Source organism: Microcaecilia unicolor, chromosome 3, assembly GCF_901765095.1.
Source record: "Microcaecilia unicolor chromosome 3, aMicUni1.1, whole genome shotgun sequence".
In the NCBI taxonomy this organism is placed as follows: domain Eukaryota; kingdom Metazoa; phylum Chordata; class Amphibia; order Gymnophiona; family Siphonopidae; genus Microcaecilia; species Microcaecilia unicolor.
The window spans coordinates 263,832,051-263,855,605 of record NC_044033.1 but is presented as its reverse complement, the minus strand read 5'-3'; the positions used below and the strand labels follow the sequence as shown (position 1 = coordinate 263,855,605).

General features: G+C 41.7%; 1 protein-coding gene across 1 annotated transcript in view; it reads right to left on the bottom strand.

The window, feature by feature from the left end:
- UST (uronyl 2-sulfotransferase) overlaps positions 1–23,555 on the bottom strand; it is a 461,975-nt gene that overhangs the window by 34,544 nt on the left and 403,876 nt on the right. Inside the window, exon 6 of the mRNA XM_030198046.1 lies at positions 13,984–14,081. Within this exon, the coding sequence (XP_030053906.1) occupies positions 13,984–14,081 (98 nt within the window). The remainder of the gene's footprint in view (positions 1–13,983; positions 14,082–23,555) is intronic.

The window sequence follows — 23,555 nt, the reverse complement described above, 5'->3', positions numbered from 1 at the left end:
CAATGGAGGGTTAAGTGACTTGCCCAGAGTCACAAGGAGCTGCCTGTGCCTGAAGTGGGAATTGAACTCAGTTCCTCAGGACCAAAGTCCACCACCCTATTGTGTAAACCACATTAAGCCTGCAACTAGTGGGAAAATGTGGGGTATAAATGTGTTAAATAAATAAATAAATAAGGTTTAAACATCAGATTGATTCTGTGTTCTCTTTCAATGCTATTACTGTGTGGAATTGTCTACCTATTTTAGGGCCCTGTTTACTAAGCTGCGTTACAGGCGCGTTAGCATTTTTAGTATCCCTATAGGCGCCTACACGTTTAGCGCGCACGCTAATTGTAGGCGCATTAAAAATGCTAACGCGCCTTAGTAAACAGGGCCCTTAGTTCGTTTAGAATCGAATTATATGCAGTTACGTAAGAAGTTAAAGGCTTTTTTATTTGAAAACTTTTAAATTGTTATTCTTCTTTTTAATTTGTTATTTCCTGCTTATGTGCAGCTTCTTGTGTTGTAAACCACCTTGAACCTCATGCTGGGATTTGTGCAGTATATAAACTGCAGATTAAATTACATTTGATTAGATGTTATCTTTTTACTGCACATGTTGATTCCATCTATGATTAGAGACTACCAATATGGTGAATTCATTTCCTGGCAGAATTTTTGCTTTATAGCCTAATGTGGAATTGGAATTATCATGCCAAATGTTATAAACAAACTTGAAAGCATGCAGCTGAACACAACTTCTGCAAAAGTGATCTACCCTTGTTTATGTTGATGTGGTCCCCATTGCTGAATTATGCTTTAACAAACTACATCTGCTCCTATTCCACTACAAATATGTTTATACTAGCTATTAGCCCTCACTCTGATGGAATTTCCCTCATAATATCTAGTCTACAGTTAAAACAGTGATTGACTTAAATGACTTATTTTGACATTCTGTTATAATTTTGGATAATTACATTTTATTCAAGAAAAACAAAGTCTGAAAGAAGTGTATTTAGATGTTTTCATGCACAGGAAAGCTTGGGGTTTATAATGGTGAGAGCCGCAGCTGTAGTTAAACACTGCACTGTGAAAATCCTCAGGTGAAAACCTTTTATGAGACACTTTAGAATTGCAGAAGGTCTCAATACATAGAGGTCTATTTACTAAGCTCCATTATGGCAATATAATGTGTTAAAGAGGTATTAGCTAAGGTGCAGTAAGTGGGCCTTTGCTTAGTAATAAATACCCCAGCTCCCAATCCCTTTTCAAACTCTGGCTCAGGGTCCACTGTCTTTGTGAATGCACAATATTCCCAGCTGCAACAAATCAAAATTACAGCAGGATTCACTAACTTTCAATACTGTAAAAATTTTCCAGCAGTAAAAGAGACTGCAAAAGACAGACAAAACAGGCCTCACAGATAAATGGCTTTTGAAAATTGCTTTCTATGTAAATGGCTACTTACATGGGTGGAAAGGAATATTTAAGAACTGCCCACCTTGTATCTGTATACATAAAAGTATGCAATGTTGTTCCACAATGTGCAGAATTTTAAGTGTATTTTCATTATGATGTTTCCAAGGTAGGATTAGATCAGAGGAGACAAAAACTTGCTTAATTTTGCATTATCTTTTGTGTACAAATTAACCACAGACAAAGCATGTGCAAAGTTCCTGGAAAATATTCTAACATAAGGTGCATTGTATGCTTTTGGTTTGAGAATCTGTGCAAAATTCATGGGTAAGGGTAATGGATTTGATATACCGCCTTTCTGAGGTACAACCAAATTAGTTTACATATTATAAGCTGGAATGGAGATTTTCAGAAATTTAGAACAAGGACAGTGCCGGGTAGACTTTTATGGTCTATGCCAGGGGTTCCCAACCTGTTTTGGTTCGCGGCACCCCCCCCCCCCCATGGGTCTCCATACCACCCTCCCCCCCACCCCCCGCCATAGAGGGCTCTCTTTCCCTGCAACCCTCTGCCTTCCCCAAATCCAGCATCGCTCGCTACCTTCCTTCCTGCAGTTCCAAGATCGCTGCCGCATCCTTCTCTTTCCACTGCCGCCGCTGCAGTCTTTGCAGCTTACACTTTCGGTCCATCCGTGATTCACACAGGCAGTCTGGGGCCTTCACAGTCTGCCGCGTCCGGCCCTTTCTGATGCAACTTCCTGTTGTGAGGGCCGGACACAGCAGAGGGAAATCCTTGCAGTGCCTGTGTGAATCGTGGACGGCTCAAAAATGTAAGCTGGAAACACTGCAATGGTGGTGGGAGAAGAAGCAGGAAGTGGTAGATGCTGGACCGGGAGGGAAAAGTAGGGAGTGATGCGCCGTGACACCCCTGAGAGTTTGCTGTGGCGCATCAGGGTGCAGTGGCACACAGTTTGGGAACCGCTGGTCTATGCCCTTAAAATGGCAAGGACAATCAAGATCAGGTATACTTATGAAGTATCACATCATAAACTCATTACATATTGTATCTTGTTGGGCAGACTGGATGGACCATACAGGTTTTTATCTGCCATCATCTACTATGTTACTATCATGCTTATTTTTGAAAGAGAAGGACGCCCATCTTTCGACACAAATCGGGAGATGGGCGTCCTTCTTGCAAGGTCGTCCAAACCGGCATAATCGAAAGCCGATTTCTTGACAACCTCGACTGCGTTCCATCTCGGTGACAACCAAAGTTCATGGGGGCATGTTGGCAGGGTAGCGAAGGCGGGACTGGGGCTTGATTAGGAGATGGTCGTCCTCGGCCGATAATAGAAAAATGAAGGGCGTCCCTAACGAGCATTTGGCCAACTTTACTTGGTCCATTTTTTTTCACGACCAAGCCTCAAAAAGGTGCCCCAACTGACCAGATGACCACCGGAGGGAATCAGGGATGACCTCCCCTTACTCCCCCAGTGGTCACTAACCCCCTCCCATCATAAAAAAGAAGTTTAAAAATACTTTTTTGCCAGCCTCAAATGCCATACTCAGGTCCATCGCAGCAGTATACAGGTCCCTGGAGCAGTTGTAGTGGGTGCAGTGTACTTCAGGCAGGCAGACCTGGGGGGGGGGGGATTGGGGGGCTCAGCACCCAAGGTAAGGGAGCTATGCACCTGGGAGCAATTTCTGAAATCCACTATAGTGCCCCCTAGGGTGCCTGGTTGGTGTCCTGGCATGTCAGGGGGACCAGTGCACTATGAATGCTGGCTCCTCCCATGACCAAAGGGCTTGGATTTGGACGTTTTTGAGATAGACGTCTTTGGTTTCCATTATTGCCGAAAGCCGAGGACGACCATCTCTAAAGTCGACCTAAATGTCAAGATTTGGGCATCCCTGACCGTATTATCAAAACAAAAGATGGACGTCCATCTTGTTTCGATAATGAGTTGCCCCGCCCCTTCACGGCACCGTCCTTAGAGTTGGGCGCCCTTAGAGATGGTCGTCCCAGTTCGAAAATGACCCTCCACATATGCAGGTACTTTCTCTGGGCTCCTTTTGCAAAGCAGCACTACTGATTAGCGGCACGCTGAATTTGAAGAAGCCCATTCAATTCCTATAGGCTTCTTCACATTCAGCGCATGCTAATCGGTAGCACTGCTTTGTAAAGGAACCCTCTCTCTCTTGTGGGCTCACAATCTAAGGTTTTGTACCTGGGGCAATGGAGGGTTAAGTGACTTGCTCAGAGTCAGAAGTGGCTGTAATAGGAATCAACTCCAGTTCCCCAGGTTCTCAGCCCACTGCACTACAGTGAAAAAGACATGAAAACTGTGAGCAACCAGACCAATCATCAAGGCTTCAGCTTTAGTTACTGTACATTCATTCTTCAATTACCTTAAAGAAACATAAACAAGTCTTTCATCCACTCAGGTCATACAAGGGCTGTGTAAAGTGACTAGGAATATTTGTAAGGGAAGTCTGTTTTTATTTACTTATTTGAGAGAATTTAGCTCCAGCTTTCTTACAGACAGCAAACCAAAAATCCAATAAATGAGAATTAAAATGAATAAAACAATATACATAAAATTAAAAATAAACTAAAATATGCAACTCCCACAATACTCCAGCATCCGTAACCCATATCAATATACTGATAGACTGGTCACTTTCTTAGCCCATATCTTACCCACAGACCCAGTCTCAGAATCACAAGGCCAACACATTCACACCTATATATATTACTGAACAACCAGGCTTTATTTTTTCTAAAACCCAATAACATTACCACCCTAATATCCAACCTCAATAAATTCTAGATTGTAGGAGCAGCCATTGACAGTGGAGGAGTGGCCTAGTGGTTAGGGTGGTGGACTTTGGTCCTGAGGAACTGAGTTTGATTCCCAGCACAGGCAGCTCCTTGTGATTCTGGGCAAGTCACTTAACCCTCCATTGCCTACCGCATTGAGCCTGCCATGAGTGGGAAAGCGCAGGGTACAAATGTAACAAAAATAAAAAATGTTCATGCCCTATAACATGCCACATTCACATTGTTCCATAAAGGGATGGGATGTATAATAACACTTTTTGACTAGATCTAGGAGGACTAGATAATACCACTATATGCATTCTACCAAATAGCTAGGCCCATAATATTGGCACTTGCATTGCATACGTTCCTGACATACACATGAACAAAGAATACTATGACAACCTTATAAATTGGAACAATAATTTTGGCTGCAGCTTTATTAACCAATCAAAAATTCATAACCAACACAAATAAAAATGTTATTATCAATATGTCAATGCAACCTTCACTTAAGAAAAGTGAAGGTTGCATTGAAATATTGATAATAACATTTTATTACCTTTTATAAAGCTAGTTGGTGCCGACCTAGCTACACACATTTATTCCATCAAATGTATTAATACTCCATGAACCACCTTGTAAAGTGAGACCTGCGGCGAAGTCAAGGCTTCACTTCTGCTTCTGGCGGTTTTGCATACAAGCAGATTACACTGTAAAATCCATATAGCCAGTAAATTAATTGTCCTTAAATCAAGGCTGCTTGAAAAATTGTCATTTAAATTACTGCAGCTGCGACCTAAACTACCCCTTTTACCATCCCTAAACATCACTATCCCAACTACAAAATTACCCAAGATCCCAATCTCAACCCTCACTCTTCTAAATTTTGGGAGGGATTGGGTGGGATGAAATTTCTTGCTTCAGTTCCTTCAACTAGCTTTCCTCCTTGCTGCCCATCAATTCTCAGCCTGGAGCCCACCAATTTTCCTGACGTTCTTATGCTCTTTTGCTCCGCCCCAACCTTACAAAAAAAATTTACATACCTTTGAAGTCACCATACTTTCTGCTCTAATTTGAATGCCTTACTAAACCTCAGCATCTCTTCCCAGTAATCCCTTGTTTACCCCTTTTTGCTAAATAATTTGTTAATTAATTTAATTACATCAAAATTTCATTAATTTTAATTCCTAACTCTTTATAAGACTCCCATTGCAAAATAATTAAATTATCTTCTTATCCTGTATATATCTCCCCTGCCACCACCCATTTTTCTTTTATCCCTTCACCATAACAAAATACATATAGGCACTACTGCAGCAATGCCAATATTATCCACCCATAATTGATCTTATGGATTTTCTTTATCCCTCAATACACAAAAGCTAAAGACCACTAGTTCAAATCTAGCTCTTGAACAAATGTGAAGTCTGTGCAATTGCATAACAGAGGACTTGTTCCAGCCTGAAAATGACTATGAGTTATACATGTGCCAATACCTCTGAAGTTCTGTTCTATGTAGCTAGCAGAGACCTCTAGTGACTCTATTAAAATATTGCACTAAGAAACAGAAATGATGGCAAACACCATGTGGCTTATTAAATCTGCCCATCTATACAATCTACAATCCCTTCCCTCTCCCTTAGAGATCCTACATGTTTGTCCCATGTTTTCCTGTATTTAGATACAGTCTGTCTCCACTACTCCTACCAGGAGACCATGCCACACATCCACCATCCTTTCCATAAAGAAGTATTTCTTTAGATTACTCCTGGGTCTATCTCCTTTCATTTTCATCCTATGCCCCCTTATTTCAGAGCTTCCTTTCAACTGAAAGAGATTTGCCTATTGTGCATTTATAAAAAAAAAAAGTTGTTTGACCAGAGCCAAATTATTAGGAGATCTATAAGTGAAGGAACTGACTCAGAATCTCTCCATACAAATAATTGATCTAAAAAATAAATAATTTTTTTTGTTTATAGAGATGTTCTCAGAGTTATTCACTCACCCAAGTGAGGGGCGCCTAATCAAAGCGACACCTCTAAGGGTGGATAAGATTCTCAATCATGGAACTTCTCTAAAGGTATTTTTTGAAATAATTTTAGCACACCTTGTGTTAAAATATTGCTATAAGTGTATCCAATACCTTTAATAATTCATAGAGTGAAAAATGGGTCAATTCCTACACTCACTCTAATAAAAACCTCAATGCACTCCAAACTCACGCGTGCTATATCTTATTATGAGAAAAATGCTGAGTATAAAACTACTAACAGCTCTTGTTATCTAAATGTTTGAAAACGTAGGCACTTAACAAAAAGTACTTAACATTTGTAAAAGCCTTGTGTAAATTCCTCAGTGGTAATAATCCTGTAGAAATCCATGCTTGTTGTCATGCTAGGATTCTCCATTCTCCACCAAAAACATTTAATACTTGTAGCTACACAATGAAATCATAACGAGTCCGACTCTGCAGGGTTTTGAAATTCTTCCTCAGGAACTCCATTTATGATATTTTAAATACAAAATTGAATAGATGTGCCTCTGTGCCAATGTTGTGGGAGAAAGAAGCGAGAAATCCATGGTTCCTTTGATGACAGAATTTATATTGACTCTATAGGTGTACCAAGGTGGGTGCCAGATGAATTCAAGGCCCACAACCAAATTGCTGCAGGTTTTGAATCCTCTTTGTTTTGGTGGTCCACTATTAACAAAAATGTTGATTGGATTAACTATATTTATTATAACCAACAGCATTCAATTAATTACACCAGAGATGCAGTTAAAGGTATCGCTGCCCAACTGGACGCCATAAGCCAGATGGCTTGGGAGAACCGCATGGTCCTTGATATGATATTGGCAAAAGAAGGCAGAGTTTGTACATTTATTCCTAATAACACTGCACCTGATGGGACTATAACTAAGGCCTTGCAAGGACTTACTACCTTAGCTGATGAGCTTGCTGAGAATTCTGGTATAGACACCACCTGGACTGGGTGGATGGACAATATTTTTGGGAAATGGAAAACTTTTATAGTATCTAGTTTAACCACAATGTTAATAGTTATTGCTATATTTGTACTTCATGGTTGTTGTATAATACCTTGCATTAGGAGTTTAGTACAACACTTAATTGAAACTGCTTTTAAAAAGAACCTATGGGACATGAATATGTTCTATATGAAAGACTACATATTGACGCAGAGGTTTAAAATGTTGAAGATAATGTTTAAATTTCTTGTGATTTCTTTTATGCTGCATAATTGTCCTCCTCTAGCATTATTCAGATGGGGAGGCATTGTAAGTAACATAAGGCTCCGGGGAAGGTTAAACAAGGGCAATATATATCTCACTATAACCACCTTGTCTTGTTATATATAACCCAATACTAGACAGTTGGCATGAATTGTGACTCATACCTACTCCCTAACCTTAACAATGTGACTAAGATTTAGACACTTATGCAGGAAACTGAAATCGCCCTGTAGTGCTCATGAGGTTGTATGCCATGATGGGTAAGGCCAGGAAACGGATTCGCATCCTGCTAAGGGAATCTGAGTGGCCTGCAACCCAAGCCGGCCTGCGGCCGGAGCACTAACACAGAATATGTAGACTAAATTAACAAAATAAAGGCCAGACACGTCCTAGGTGCAGGACTAGGCTGTGATTTATGTTTTCTGTAACACTAAGGTCACAAACCTAACATAAGTGAAGCCCTTTACAAGGTCTTCAAGGGGGGAGATGGAGAAATTATGAGCACAAGTTATGCATTATGAAATGGGTTAAAAGGTCAGAGATTGATAAAGTCTGTATGACTCTGGAGTCTGTCAGAGATGTATGAGCCTGCATGATCTCTGGAATTTATGATACCCCTACAAGCGGGCCTGGGAAGGAGACTAGTGTAAACAGCAAAAGAATGTTGTTTTAATAGCTTAAGAAAACCAGATGTTGGTTAATCTGTGAGAAGGACATTTTGCAGAAAGAGAGTCAAGTAAATCATTGTTTGAAACAAATGATATAAGCTGCCCTCTCAGAAGAATATTTCGGAGATGCAGACAGAAAACATCTCGTTATGTTACTGTGTTGATCTCTCATGAGAAACTATTGTATTTGGTAAGTGAATAAAAACTGACTCTCTCATATGCAATTAGCTTTGGTTTCTTTTACTCCTCCCAGTTGAGAATGGCTGGTTCATGCTAATTTGGGAGGGGATACAAGCAGCCTAAAAACAATTTGCAGAAGAAATAGCATACTTCTATTCCCCCCGTCACAATTTTCCACTCACAGTAAAGCTTGAGCCGTACAGGTACAGGAAGTTCTGGCTGGTCTAACAATTTAAAGTCCCAAAAGACTTGAAACCACAACACTTCCTGAATTTCCTGCACTGTGCGGTTCCAGCACAGAGCTGAATCACAGTGCAAAAGCAGGTAGTGTACCTTTTGAGGCAGCTCTACAAAAACAAAATTTGGGAGAATGAATGAAATCCCAGGTGCCAGCGTGCAATTTCTAGGTGCCAGGCGACCTGGCACCCAGGATTTGTCAAGCCCTGCAGTACAATATCTGGTGACAATAAACAAGTATAAGGAAAACTGAAGAACCATAGATTCCTCACTCTAAGCATTCTCTAAGGCAGCATTCTTCATTCCAAGGCCCAGAGGCCAGTGGGGGTCTCCCTGACCCTAAGACTGGCCTCCTGACTCTTTCTCCAATACACAGTTTCCTCCCACCTTTTCCTCTGACTTGCTGCTGGCATAATTCCATATTCTGTTTAATATCTGTACCATGCAGCTCTCAGTGTTTGAGCTATGTGCTGCCCAAAATCCCACTCTGTCCTCAAAAGACTAAGAGAGCATCATGCAGTTCACACTTAATACGAGCTATGCGGTGCTGTAAGAAAATTATACCATACAGTATCTACCTGTCCAAAGCAATGGCACCACATACCACCCTCCAGAGAAGTATAGGGAGAAGTTAAAACTGGAGAGGGGCAAGAGCCAGCCTGAAGAGTATGGGGGAGACAGGATGGGGTGGGGCTGGATGATGATTTTTGCTTTCTCACTGAACATTGTTTGACAAAATGGTCCCCACTTGAAATTTAGTGAAGATCTCTGCTCTAAGGTCTCCAGTTTAAAATACAAGTTAAGGCTATCCTTAATCCCAGAAATACTGGAGGCTTGTTGTGAGGGAACCTGTAGTTCTAGGAAAGCTAAACACCAGCTAGTCTGCTTTTTTACTATGTAGGTTGCTTTAATAGCACAGTAGACATTACAGCAGGTCCATGATAATGTGTACTGTGTGATTAAACCTGTCAGACCGATGCACAACGCACCAGCACAACTTTAACCTTGTTTTACCGCAGGCTTTACTAGCTGAGCAATGCTCAAATGGTTTCAGCACAGGTATTAACTCGCACAGAAACCAATACCGCAAACTGATTTAAATTTATTTAAATGGATGTGGGAGAGATACCAGTGCCAGAAATGGTATTTAATGCTGATAAGTCAAAGAAACTGAAACAAATCTCTGTAAACCTGGAAGATTTAATGGTGCAATTTGATAAATTAAAGAGTAGCAAATCACCTGGACTGGATGATATACATCCCAGAGTACTGATAGAACTGAAAAATGAACTTGTAGAGTTATTGTTAGTAATATGTAATTTATCTTTAAAATCATGCATAGTGCCAGAAGATTGGAGGGTGTCCAATGTAAGGCCAATTTTTAAAAGGGGTTCCAGAGGTGAACCGGGAAATTATAAACTGGTGAGCCTGATATCAGTGCTGGGCAAAATGGTAGAGACTATTATAAAGAACAAAATTACAGAGCATATACATAGGCATAGATTAATGAGACAAAGCCAACGTGGATCTAGTCAAGGGAAATCTTGCCTCACCAATCTACTACACTTCTCTGAAGGGGTGAATAAACATGTGGATACAGGTGAGCAGGTCAATACTGTGTATCTGGATTTCAAAAGGCATTTGACAAAGTATCTCATGAACGACTCCTGAGGAAATTAGAAGATTATGAGATAGGAAGAAGTGTCCTATTGTGGATTAAGAACTGGTTAAAAGATAGAAAGTAGGGTTAAATGGTCAGTAGGGTAGATAGTGGGGTTCCCTTGGTTTCTATGCTGGGACTGCAGCTTTTTAACATATTTAAAAATGATCTACAGATGGGAGAAAGTAGTGAGGTAATTAAATTTGCTGATGACACAAAGTTATTCAAAGTTGTTAAATCACAAGAGGATTGTGAAAAATTGCAAGAGGACATTATGAGACAGATGACATTTAAAGTATGTGCAAAGTGATGCATATAGGAAATAGGAATCCAAACTATAAATATGTAGTGCAAGGTTCCACATTAGAATTCACTGCTCAGGTAAAGGATCTAGGTGTCATCATTGATGATACATTGAAATCCTCTGCTCATTGTGCAGTGGAGGCTAAGAAAACAAATAAAACTTTAGGAATTATTAGGAAAGGAATGTAAAATAAAAATGAGAATGTATTGCTCCATGGTACAACTGCACCTCGAATACTATATGCAATTCTGGTCACCGCATCTCAAAGGACAACTTCCCTATGAGGAAAGGTTAAAGAGGCTAGGGCTTTTCAGCTTGGAGAAGAGATGGCTGAGGAGAGATATAATAGAGGTCTATAAAATACTGATTGGAGTGGAATGGGTAGACGTGAATCACTTGATTACTCTTTCCAAAAATACAAGGACTAGGGGGCACACAATTAAGTTACTAAGTAGTAATTTTAAAATAAAGAAGAGAAAATATTTCTTCACTAAACGTGTAATTAAACTCTGGAATTTTTTGCCAGAGAACGTGGTAAAAGCAGTTAGCTTAGCAGGGTTTTTAAAAGTTTTAGATAATTTCCTAAAAGAAAAGTCCATAAGCCATTATTCTGCTCTGCAATGGCAAAAAGAAGCAAGTGTCTATTTTTTCTGAAGCACTTACAATATGTTAATAACTGATGTGAAGTAGTAGCAATTAAATCTAAAGTGTGCCCCTTTTCATGGGTATATTAAATTGCTAATTATCTAAGCAAGATAAGAAGTTCACCACATTATCATCAAGTTGACTTTCCAAGTGTAAACTAAAATAGTCTAAAATTAATAACTGAGAAAATTGATGTCTGTAAAAATTGTTCATACAACTATGAGCACACATGAGCCCAACCAACTATAAACTAGTGGAATTCCCAGAGGATTAGCAGAACTCTCTCCAGTTAATTAACACAATAACCATTCTAATCACAGCTAAACCACCACCCTTTTTAGTAGTTACTGAATTATGCAAAATATTATTACCTGGTAGATGTAAAGGATTAGGCCAGTAGTTCCCAAACTTGGTCCTGAAGGCACCCCAGTCAGTCAGGTTTTCAGGATATCCACAATGAATATTCATGAGAGAGAGATTTGCAAGCACTGCCTTCACTGCATGCAAATAGCTCTCATGAATAATCATTGTGGATATCCTGAAAGCCTAACTGGCTGGAGTACCTTCAGGACCAGGTTTGGGAACCACTGGATTAGAGTAATCTTGTAACCATGTTTCAACAATAAAAACAATCCTATAATAATTTCCTACACAAAAGATTGGAGTACCTGGAAAACCAGGCTAGAAGACTTAACCTCAGGTTTCTTAACTTTCCCAAATCGCCTTTAATTTCCCCTTTGGATATGGTTAAAAAATATATGATTGATATTCTTGGAATGGACAAGGATTCACTGCCTCCCCTTACTCGGGCTTACTACATCAGGAGTGGTGGAGTGGTGGAAGAAAATCCCCCGATAGCAGGGGAAGGAATGGATCTTACTTCTTTCCTTGAAAGTTCATTGGAGATAATTACTCAGAGGTTGACTCTGCTTGTTACTTTTGTGCTGGAGCCTGATAGGAATGCCGTATTAAGGCTTTCCTTGAGACACTTAGAAAATCTGTTTTTGGGCTCAAAAATTCGTATTTTTCCTGATCTCTCAAGGCCTACACAGATGAGACGGAGGACCTTTCTGGAACTCCGCCCTAGGGTGGTGGCACTGGGAGCAACTTTTATATTACGTTTTCCTTGTTATTGTAATGTAATGCTTGAGGGTAAACAGTTTCAATTTGTAGACCCAAAACAGTTAAAAGAATTCCTAGATGCTAGAGTGGAATTGAATGTTGTGTGCCCTCCCTAAATGCAGGCTGGGGTCTGAACCAGAGGTTGCAACTATTAGTTTGTAATTATTGCTATATGTTTTATTTTTAATTTCTAAACTCTTGGATTCCAAATTTCCTAAACTTGTGGACAGAAAGGCTATTAATGATATTTCCCTTTATTTCTTTTTTGCCTTTTGTATAAATGCCGATTGCATACTCACGTATTGTGATGATATATTGAAATATATGAATAAAGATATAATAAAAAAAAAACCAATCCTATTTCAGAATCCCCAATTAGATCCCTTAAAATAAAGTCTTTCTACAAACTGATCTTGTGTTAAAATAACAATAGGGGGCTGGAATGGGGGAAGAAATGACAGTAGAGAGGGGCATTAAGAGAATATTTTGTAAAAAAAAAAAAAAAAAAGATTTAGATTTTCTAAGGTGAACAAAACGATGTCTGTGATATGATCTATTCCCATAAACAACTTCCATATTATGTTGCTTGATCTGAGAGCAGTCCACTAACCACCTTTTCCCCAAACTGCATATCCAAATTATCTCCTTGCAGTCCAATCCCTGGCCTGCATTTAGGCATATGTAACACAGGCAGCTACCCAGGGCACAGAATTTTGAAGGCACCAAATACCCAGGGTAAAGAGGAAGCAGATTATAATTGTTTTAGGATTGTGCTCTATGATCTATCTCCTCTTCGCCACTCATCAGTCCTTCCTATCGATGCTAACATCTTAAATCCAGCTCTGGCCTGGGAGTCGAAACTAAGTCCTCTGTATGGCAAAGCACAATGGGTTGGCTCCCCAATCACATAGTTTTAATACCATTTCCACCCCTAAATAATTCATGGAGGCTGAGAGCTATCACTACTGTATTAACAGACCTTCTGTATAGATAATGGCCAATTTTCTCCATAGGACCCAGGAAGCAATTAGTTCTTCTAATGTGCTGAAAAAAAAACTTGTGCCTCTTTTTCCCCATCCATCTCTGACCAAATATGCTAGTCAAAACATGCAGGACTAATATTATCATTAATCTCATTAATTTTTAAGCATAATACACACAGCATCCCTCAAATGCCGGTTATTTAAACATTTATTACGTTATTCACAACAACATTGAAAAATGGGGGTTAACATTGACTTCAGACAGTTTCACATAACATAAATTACTGTTCTTATCTTTCGGAGTATGGATCTCCTGACTCTGTTCACAAGAGAGGATCAACATCAAGGTGATCACTCAATCTGTTCATCCAATGTTCTGTTGAAACTCCAATCATAAATCTTCTTAGCCACAATATCAATCTTTAAACAGTACAACTGACTAAAAATCACTTTCCGAAAATTGAAGATGTAGAAAAATTGAAGATGTAGAAAAGATTTTGTTTTGAATCCCTCAAAACCAATGAATGGAATATTTTAAATCGTTCAAATATGCTGAGACACAATCATAGAAAGAAAGAGTTACAAATGTGACTACCCCTCAAACCCTCAACAACAACTTATCATTACAGGGATCTGACCATTTTCTCTTCAGACTGTAAGGATAATTAAGCATTCACCCAACTGCTGCAGACAGATGGTTATATTCACCTGCATTTAGGGTGTTGTCCACAAAAATATGGTATGATGTAGAACAACCTGGGGTTTGAACATTCTGGGTAGTTTTCAAGAATACATCTGTTAATGTCCTAGAAAAAAAAATACAAGAACGTCGCAGTTAGATATCAGAGTGCCTGTAGTACATATTGTGTTATTTCTTTTGTAGGCGTTTGAAAGACTTTGCTAAAACACTCAAATCTGTATGTGTTCCAAAAAGACAGCAAAACTTGTTTTTGGCTTCCAGTGGAGTCCAGCATGGGCTGCAGAGAAGAAATATTGGTATATTTTCTACAAAGTTTTATCATATTAGTAATTCCCTTGTGTAACCAGTGCTAATCATAACACAACGCTATATCAAGTTTAATAATCATCATCTCAATCATAATAATTACACAAGCAGTAGCATAGCTTATGGCTGTACTTACAATGGGTTTCTGGGGCTTTTATAGAGCCATATTCAGCTTGTGGTGATCAGTGTTTTTTTTTTTAATGTTGGGCACTGCATGTTTTATGCCTAGATATTCAGGGGTCCTTTTACAAAGCGGCAATAAGCCCAATGCGGGCTTACTGCTCGCTAAAAGGGAAGTACCGCCGAGTTGCTGCAGTAGCCCAGCAGTACTTCCCACTTCCAGGGCGCATCATATCCAGCACTACAAAAATATTTTATTTCTGTAGTGCCGGTGTGTACCTGGTGGTAATCGGGCAGTGCCACACACTATCTGGTTACCGCCGGGTTAGCGCAGGAGCCCTTACCATCACCTTAATGGGGGCGATGGTAAGCACTCCCCACCGAAATGGCCGCACGACAAGTGAAAAAAAACAAACACCTGCATTTTACCCACTGCAGTAAAAGGGGGCCTCAGCGCGTGTCAAACACACACACCGACACCAGCGCAGGCAGCCTCCTTTTGTCGCAGCTTCTTAAAAGGGGCCCTCAGTGCTGGGCTGTACCCACATACTGGCGCGGAACTTTCAGATATTCAGCAGCTACCTGGTGATATTCAGACAAGTAACCAGATACCTACCCAGATAAAGTTAGTACAGATTTTTTTGCTGTACTACTTTATCTGGATGGTTACCGGAATGAATATAGTCACTGGGGGGGGGGGGGGAATCAATAAATGGCACTAACATTTAGGTAGTGTTACGATTTGCGCTAAGCTAGTATTCTGTGAACGACACTCTGCATGGAACGGCCTTTATTGGATACTAGCTTAGAGGCCTTTTTACCAAGCAGTGGGCTTACCGCACGCCAATCCGGAACTACCAACAGACTAATGCAGGAGCCCAGCGGGCACCATTTCCAGCGCTACAAAAATATGGCCTATTTTTGTAGTGCTGGAACTTAACCGGTGGTAATCGCTACCACCGGGTTAGCGTGGGAGCCCTTAGTGCCATCTCAATGGGTGGCAGTAAGGGATCCCCAGCAAAATGGCTGTGCGGTAAGTGGTTCACTTACCACACAACCATTTCTTTTTCCCAAAAATGGATAGCCTTTTACCCGCTGCGGTAAAAGGGGACCTCAGCACACATCAAAAACACGCGCTGATGCTAGCGAAGGCACCCTTTTACTGCAGCTTAGTAAAAGGACCCCTTAGTGCGTATTTCGTGCCTAAGTTTGGACGTGAGCATTTACGCCTGCCACAGGCTAGTGTACATACTGGCCCAGGCCCAACCACTTTTGCTCCAGGCCCACCCAGCCTCTTCTGCCCGCTCTCCCCGTCCGCGTGGTCTGCTCACTTTTACTGCCCTGAAGCGCCGTTCTCCCTCTAGCACCGGCGATTCCCATAGCCAGCCTTCTGCCAGCGCGCTTGGTCGGGGCCTCTTCTCAGGCGCGTCCCGCCTACTCTGCAACTTCCTGCGTCCCACCTTTGTGGAAAACAGAAAGTTGCAGAGTAGGTGGGATGTGCCTGAGAAGAGGCTCCGACGACGCATGCTGGCAGAAGGCTGGCTATGGGAATCACCAGTGCTGGAGGGAGAACGGCGCTTCAGGTCAGTAAAAATGACCAGAACTGACCATGTGCAGGGGGCTGTCGCAGGGGGTGGGGGGTGGGTAGCGGATGGAGAGGAAATGCGGCGGTGGCGGGCGGGGGTGGTAGTGGGTGGAGAGGAAATGCGAGGCCTGTGCCCACCCAGTCCACCTCTAGGTCCATCTAAAAATTAAACTCTGGCTACACTACTAAGCTGTCCTAACTATCTGCTTATTTACCTGGTTAGTGGACTGAATATCGCCTATAACCAGGAAATTCCTGACTTTGGTCCAGCTCCACCCCGGCACTATCTGGACAGTGCCACAGTAGTCAGTGGAAATATTAACTGGGCAGTGTCAAGTTAAATGCCATTGAATATCCCTTCCCAGCCCGGTTACCCCCTAATTCTATAAAGTCGCTAAAAATTGCATGCCCAATTTGCAGGCACAATTTAATTGAATAACGAGCTAATTAGCACCGACAATTAGCTTGTTAACCAATTATTGGCAATAATTAGACTTAATTGAAATATCTGTGCCCAAATTTTACACTCACTCTGTACCTAGACTAGCTTGCCACACACAATGTAACTTAGTTCAGTTCCTTATATCTTGTTTAAATAAACAAAGAACTTGCCTTGAGTTTAGCCACCCATCTGTTTATCCCAACTAACTCTGTAACCACCCATCTTGTCCCCATCTATTTGCACTTGGCCCCTCAGCTACATGGTAAACTATATTATAGAAAAGCATTAGTATCATATCTATGTTATTTGAATGTTATTAGGTATTTCATTGGTATATTTATTTATTTATGACCTTTATACCCCACATTGTCATGCACAGTTTCTGTCACGACTGTGGTCGTGATCCTTCTCTGACTCACCTTATGTCCCGATGGTCAGCTTCTGAGCTGGCTCCTGTCTGCATTGTTGTTTCTTTCCTGTGTGTTTCAAGCCTCCTTTGGTGTTCAGTGTGTTTCCTGCCTCTGTCCTGTAGGGTTTCCACTTCCTGCGTGTTTCAAGCCTCACTTTGGTGTTCAGTGTATTTCCTGCCTCTGTCCTGTTTATAAGGAAGTGATAGACTTTCATTCAGGGCCTTTGCAATGCCAAAGGTCTCCAGGTTAGTCTGTATGCAGTGTAGCACTTCTGCCTTGTTCCTGTCTGTGTGCCCATGAGCACTTCTGTCTTGATTTCTTGTTGCCTTGTTCATAGTCTGTGTGCCTGTGTGCACTTCTGCCTTGTTCATTTGTCTGTGTGCCCGTGGGCACTTTTGTCTTGATTTCTTGTTTAGGGTGCCTGTGTGCACTTCTACTTCTGTTCTTCTCTGTTTGTCTGTGTGGGTCAGCTTTGTGTCCTGCATAGTCTGCCTTGCTTGCTCTAGTCCCCTCTACCTTCAGCTTCAGTCTTAGTTCTGTTGTTTGTCTGTGTGGGTCAGCTTTGTGTCTGCCCTGTTTGTCTTTAGCTTCAGTTCCCATCCTGCTTGTGTCTGCCCTGCAAGCCTTCAGCTTTAGTTCTGACCCTGCTTGTGTCCGCCCAGTTTGAGCATCCTGAATCCTGTTCCAGCCAAGCTTGTGTGAGAATCCTGAATCCTGTTTGTTTGAGAATCCTGAATCCTGTTCCAGCCAAGCCTGTTTGAGAATCCTGAATCTTGCTTGAGCATCCTGAATCCTGTTCCACCAAGCCTGTTTGAGAATCCTGAATCCTGTTTGAGTATCCTGAATCCTGTCTGTTCCAGCATTGTCTGCCTACAGCTTCAGCTCCAGTCCTGTCTCTTCCAGCACTGCCTGCCAAGCCAAGTCCATTCCAGCATCCAGTTCCAGCCAAGCCAAGTCCATTCCAGAATCCAGTTCCATCCAAGCCAAGTCCGTTCCAGAATCCAGCTCCATCCTTGTTTGTTAGTCCAGTCCTGGTTGGGGGGTTTGCCTTCTGCTGCTGCTCGACAATGGTAGGCCAAGGGCTCACGTTGTCCCAGAGTCCGTGACTGTTTGTTTTGAGCCTGAGACCCGCGACAGTTCAATGTAGCTAACAAGCTAAAACAAAGTCATTGCAAAATAGGAAACAATATTCATAAACCCACACATCAATATGAATCATAAATATATAAAGAATTAAATAATAAAGCATAATAGGGAGAATGGAAGGAGGAAGATTAGGCGCCTGGATCAATTGACAGAAATTTTTTGAAAAGAAAAGATTTCAAAAACTTATGAAAAACCAAGTACCGTATTTTTCGGACTATAAGACGCACCGGACCATAAGACGCACCTAGGTTTTAGAGGAGGGAAATAGGAAAAAAAAAAAATTCCCTTTTTCCCTCCTCTAAAACCTAGGTGCTCCGGTGCGTCTTGTCCGAGTTTTGGACCGCCGTCCCGTACTTACACGATTCCATGTTCCCTGGTGGTCTAGTGACGTCGGGGCAGGAAAGAGCCCCCTCTTTCCTGCCCATCGCGCTGCTCTCCGTGCTCCTCACTGCTTTTTGACGGTCTCGGCGAGATTCAAAATGGCCGCCGAGAATCTCGGCGGCCATTTTGAATATCGCCGAGACCGTCAGAAAGCAGTGAGGAGCATGGAGAGCAGCGCGATGGGCAGGAAAGAGGGGGCTCTTTCCTGCCCCGACGTCACTAGACCACCAGGGAACATGGAATCGTGTAAGTACGGGACGGCGGTCCAAAAACGCTACCTTCGGACTATAAGACGCACCCCCCATTTTCCTCCCAAATTTTGGGGGAAAAAAGTGCGTCTTATAGTCCGAAAAATACGGTAATCATGTTGGGATCTTATATTTTTCGGCAAGGAATGCCACCATTTAATACCTTGGTATGAAAAAGTAGCTGAATATATAGATTTATAAACTACTTTCTTACAGGTAGGGAAATGAAGACACAGGTAAACTCTTAAACCAAAGATTGAATTGCGAAAAGGCAAAGTAACAAGGGGCAACATATAATCATGGGCAATACCATACAAAATCTGAAATATGAGAGTATAGAGTTTTGAATACAATTCTGGCCCTAATGGGAAGCCAATGCAAATGCATCAGCAAAGGAGAAGCCCTCTCAAAGTGTGGTACATGCATGACAAGTCTAGCCACAGTATTCTGGGCAGTTTGTAGTTTCTTTTAAAACACATTATGTTGACATCGTATTATCTCTGTTCTTTTAATTTCAGTGCTGTTAAATGTGCATGTTTTTTGATACTGTTTCATGTTACTCCTATTATTAGGTTTCAATATGCCTTGTCCAAGTTTACCTCATTTATTCTATTTATGTTTATATTAGGTCATTTTACTATTGTTATGCTGTTAACAACATTGTAAGTTTTATGTTAAAATGTACCAGCTGTACACCACCTTGGGTGAATCTCTTACTATCTACTACTTATCATTTCTATAGTGCTACTAGATGTACGAAGCACTGTACACTTGAACAAAAGAGACAGCCCCTGCTCAACAGAGCTTACAATCTAATCAGGACAAATAAGGGAAATACTTAAGGTGGGAATGATAAGAGACATAGTAACATAGTAAATGACGGCAGAAAAAGACCTGCATGGTCCATCCAGTCTGCCCAACAAGACAAACTCATATGTGCTACTTTTGTGTATACCCTACTTTGATTTGTACCTGTCCTCTTCAGGGCACAGACCGTATAAGTCTGTCCAGCACTATCCTCGCCTCCCACCACCGGCTGGCTCTGCCACCCAATCTCGGCTAAGCTCCTTAGGATCCATTCCTTCTGAATAGGATTCCTTTATGTTTATCCTACGCGTGTTTGAATTCTGTTACAGTTTTCATTTCCACCACCTCCCGCGGGAGGGCATTCCAAGCATCCACTACTCTCTCCGTGAAAAAATACTTCCTGACATTTTTCTTGAGTCTGCCAACTGTTCAATCTCATTTCATGTCCTCTCGTTCTACTGCCTTCGCACCTCCGGAAAAGGTTCATTTGCGGATTAATACTTTTCAAATATTTGAACGTCTGTATCATAACACCCCTGTTTCTCCTTTCTTCCAGAGTATACATGTTCAGGTCATCAAGTCTCTCCTCATACGTCTTGTAACGCAAATCCCTTACCATTCTCATAGCTTTTCTTTGCACCGCTTCAATTGTTTTTACATCCTTCGCAAGGTACGGCCTCCAAAACTGAACACAATACTCTAGGTGGGGCCTCACCAACGACTTATATAGGGGCATCAACACCTCCTTTCTTCTGCTGGTCACACCTCTCTCTATACAGCCTAACAACCTTCTAGCTACGGCCACCGCCTTGTCACACTGTTTCGTCGCCTTCAGATCCTCAGATACTATCACCCCAAGATCCCTCTCCCCATCCGTCCCTATCAGATTCTCCCCGCCTAACACATACATCTCCCGAGGGTTTCTATTCCCTAAGTGCATCACTTTGCATTTCTTCCCATTGAATTTTAATTGCCAAACCTTAGACCATTCTTCTAGCTTCCTCAGATCCTTTTTCATGTTTTCCACTCCCTCCCGGGTGTCCACTCTGTTGCAGATCTTAGTATCATCCGCAAATAGGCAAACTTTACCTTCTAACCCTTCGGCAATGTCACTCACAAATATATTGAACAGAATCGGTCCCAGCACCGATCCCTGAGGCACATCACTACTCACCTTTCCCTCCTCCAAGCGAATTCCATTCACCACCACCCTCTGGCTTCTGTCCGTCAACCAGTTCCTAATCCAGTTCACCACTTCGGGTTCTATCTTCAGCCCTTCCAGTTTATTTAAGAGCCTCCTTTTTTGACATGGGTACTGAACAAGTGTATAGGGGTTAGAAGTTAAAAGCAGCCTGAAAAAGTTGGGCTGTTAGTCTAGAGTTGAAGACGGACAAAAATGGAGCTTGACATACTGACTCAGGAAGTCAATTCCAGGGATATGGTGCAGCAAGATAAAAGGAATGGAGTCTGGAATTGGAGGTAGTGGAGAAGAGTACAGATAAGAGAGATTTACCCAATGACTGGAGATCCCGGGGAGGAGTGTAGGGAGAGCGGAGAGGTACTGAGTAGCTGAAGAGTGAATGCACTTGTTGGTCAATAAGAAGACCTTGAACTGTATGTGGAAACAGATAGGGAGCCAATGAAGTGACTTGAGAAGAAGGCTAATATGAGCATAGTGGGACTGGTGGAATATAAGCCGTGCAGCAGAATTTTGAACAGATTGAAAGGGGGAGAGGTGGCTTAGTGGGAGACCTGTGAGAAGCAAGTTGAAGTCTAAACGAAAGGTGAGAAGAGTGTGGATAAGGGTTTTGGTAGTGTGCTCAGAAAAGAAGAGACAAATTTTGGTGATATAGAGAAAGAAACAATAGGTTTTAGCAGTCTGTTGGATATGTGCAGAGAAAGAGAGAGAGAGAGAGAGAAGTCAAAGATGACCCAAGGTTATGGGCTGATGAGACAGGGAAGATGAAAGTGCTGTCCACAAAGATAGAGAATGGGGGAAGGGAAGAGAAGAGGTGGGTTTAGGGGGAAAGATAAGAAACTCATTGGGTCATGTTTAGTTTCAGATGGCGGTGAGACATCCAGGTAGCACTGTCAGACAGGCAGGTTGAGACTTGAGCCTGGATTCCTGCTGAAATTTCTGGTGTGAACAGGTAGATCTGGGAGTCATCAGCATAAAGGTGATATTGAAAACCATAGGATGAGATCAGAGCACTGAGGGAAAAAGTACAGATGAAGAAAAGAAGAGGTTCCAAGACAGAGCCCTGAGGTGCACCAACTGATAGTGGGATAGTGGGATAGAAGTGGAGGAGGATCCACCAGAGCATACACTAAAAGAGTGATGGGAGAGAAGAAAACCAGGAAAGAACAGAGCCCTGAAATCCAAGTGAGGACAGAGTATCAAGCAGTAGGCAGTGATCAACAATGTCAAAAGCAGCAGATAGATCAAGAAGGATGAGGATAGAATAAAATACTTTGAATCTGTCGTTGGACATTTTAGCAAGGGCTGTTTTAGTTGAGTGAAGAGGACAAAAGCCAGATTGAAGTGGATCAAGAATAGCTTGAGATGAAAGAAAGTCAAGACAACGGCAGTGAACAGCACATTCAAGTAGCTTGGATAGGAAAGGAAGGAGGGAGATGGGGCGATAGTTGGAAGGACATGCAAGTTCAAAAAGGAGGTGAGGAAATGAGAGGGTCATAGGCGGAACAGGGGCATTCCTAACATTTAAGTGTGTTGTTATAAAATGAGGGAAAATACACGCTTAATTTAGATGCACACATTTGCACCATGTTTCAGTTGATGCAAATGGCCACGCCTAAAGTTAGGCACGATTCTCAGGCGTAAGTGCTATTCTGTAAAACACGCCTAACTTTAAGCGTGGCTTATAGAATAGCACTTTTTTCCTGCGCCAATTTTTTTCATTGCCATATATAGAATTCAGCCCTTAGTATGGTTTAACCGGGTAGGAGAGGCCCTTTTGAATATTGGGCCCCAAGATTTTACCTTCCTCTCTCTTTTTAATTGCTTACAGCACAGATCCCAGCAGCTAGTTCCAGTCTGGTGGCTTCTAGAGAGCAGAAAGACCTAATCACTGAATCTCAGTCCAGACACAGCACTTGGTTGATGCTTGGCTTCTTACAGGGCCAAAGAAAGAGAACAAAACTAAAATTATACTGCTTCCAGAGAGTTCTTTGACAAGGATCTTGCATCCACATTTGAAAATCAAGCCAGAGTACTTTACAATAATCTTTATACAATTCATAGTTAGCCATTTTTTTTTGCTCCATCAAAATTTTATGAAAACTTTGAAACCTAAATATACTAATTGTTCATGTGACCAAATCGCAGCTCCCATAAGCACCTGCATGCAGAAAAAGTAAAAGTAGACATAGTCTAGCAGTGTGTTTTCTTTTTACACGAGCTGTCTGAATACCATTATACTTTGTGAGCATAATCTCTGGGCTTCGTATGAAAATACAAATCATGTAACTGCTGTGCCATCCACAGCTAGTTACTACAACTACTTGTCATTTCTATAGTGCTATTAGATGTACACAGCGCTGTACGCATTATATGCAGGTACTTTTTCTGTCCCTGGTGGGCTCACAATCTAAGGTGTTTTTTGTACTTAGGGCAACGGAGGGTTAACGGACTTGCCCAGGGTCACAAGGAGCTGCAGTGGGAATTGAAGTACATAAGTACTTAAGTGTTGCCATACTGGCACAGACCGAAGGTCCATCAAGCCCAGTATCTTGTTTCCAACAGTGGCCAATCCAGGTCACAAGTACCTGGCAAGATCCCAGTTCCCTAGGATCTCAGTTCACTGCACTAACCAGTGGGCTACTCCTCCTCCTTAGAATATATCAACTTCTAATGTACCTCACATGGGATAGAAGTTTTATTTATTTATTTGTTGCATTTATATCCCACATTTTCCCACCTTTTTGCAGGCTCAATATGGCTTACATATTGCCGTTACAGCATTAGCCGATTCTGGTCTGAACAAATACATGGTACGAATGAATACAAGGTGATGTTGTGGTAGATAAGGTACATGTAAGGTAGGTGTAGTTGGGGGAACTTAGAGGAGGGGGGAGGAAGAGTCAGGTAATGTCCTTTACGTTCTTTGGTTGCATT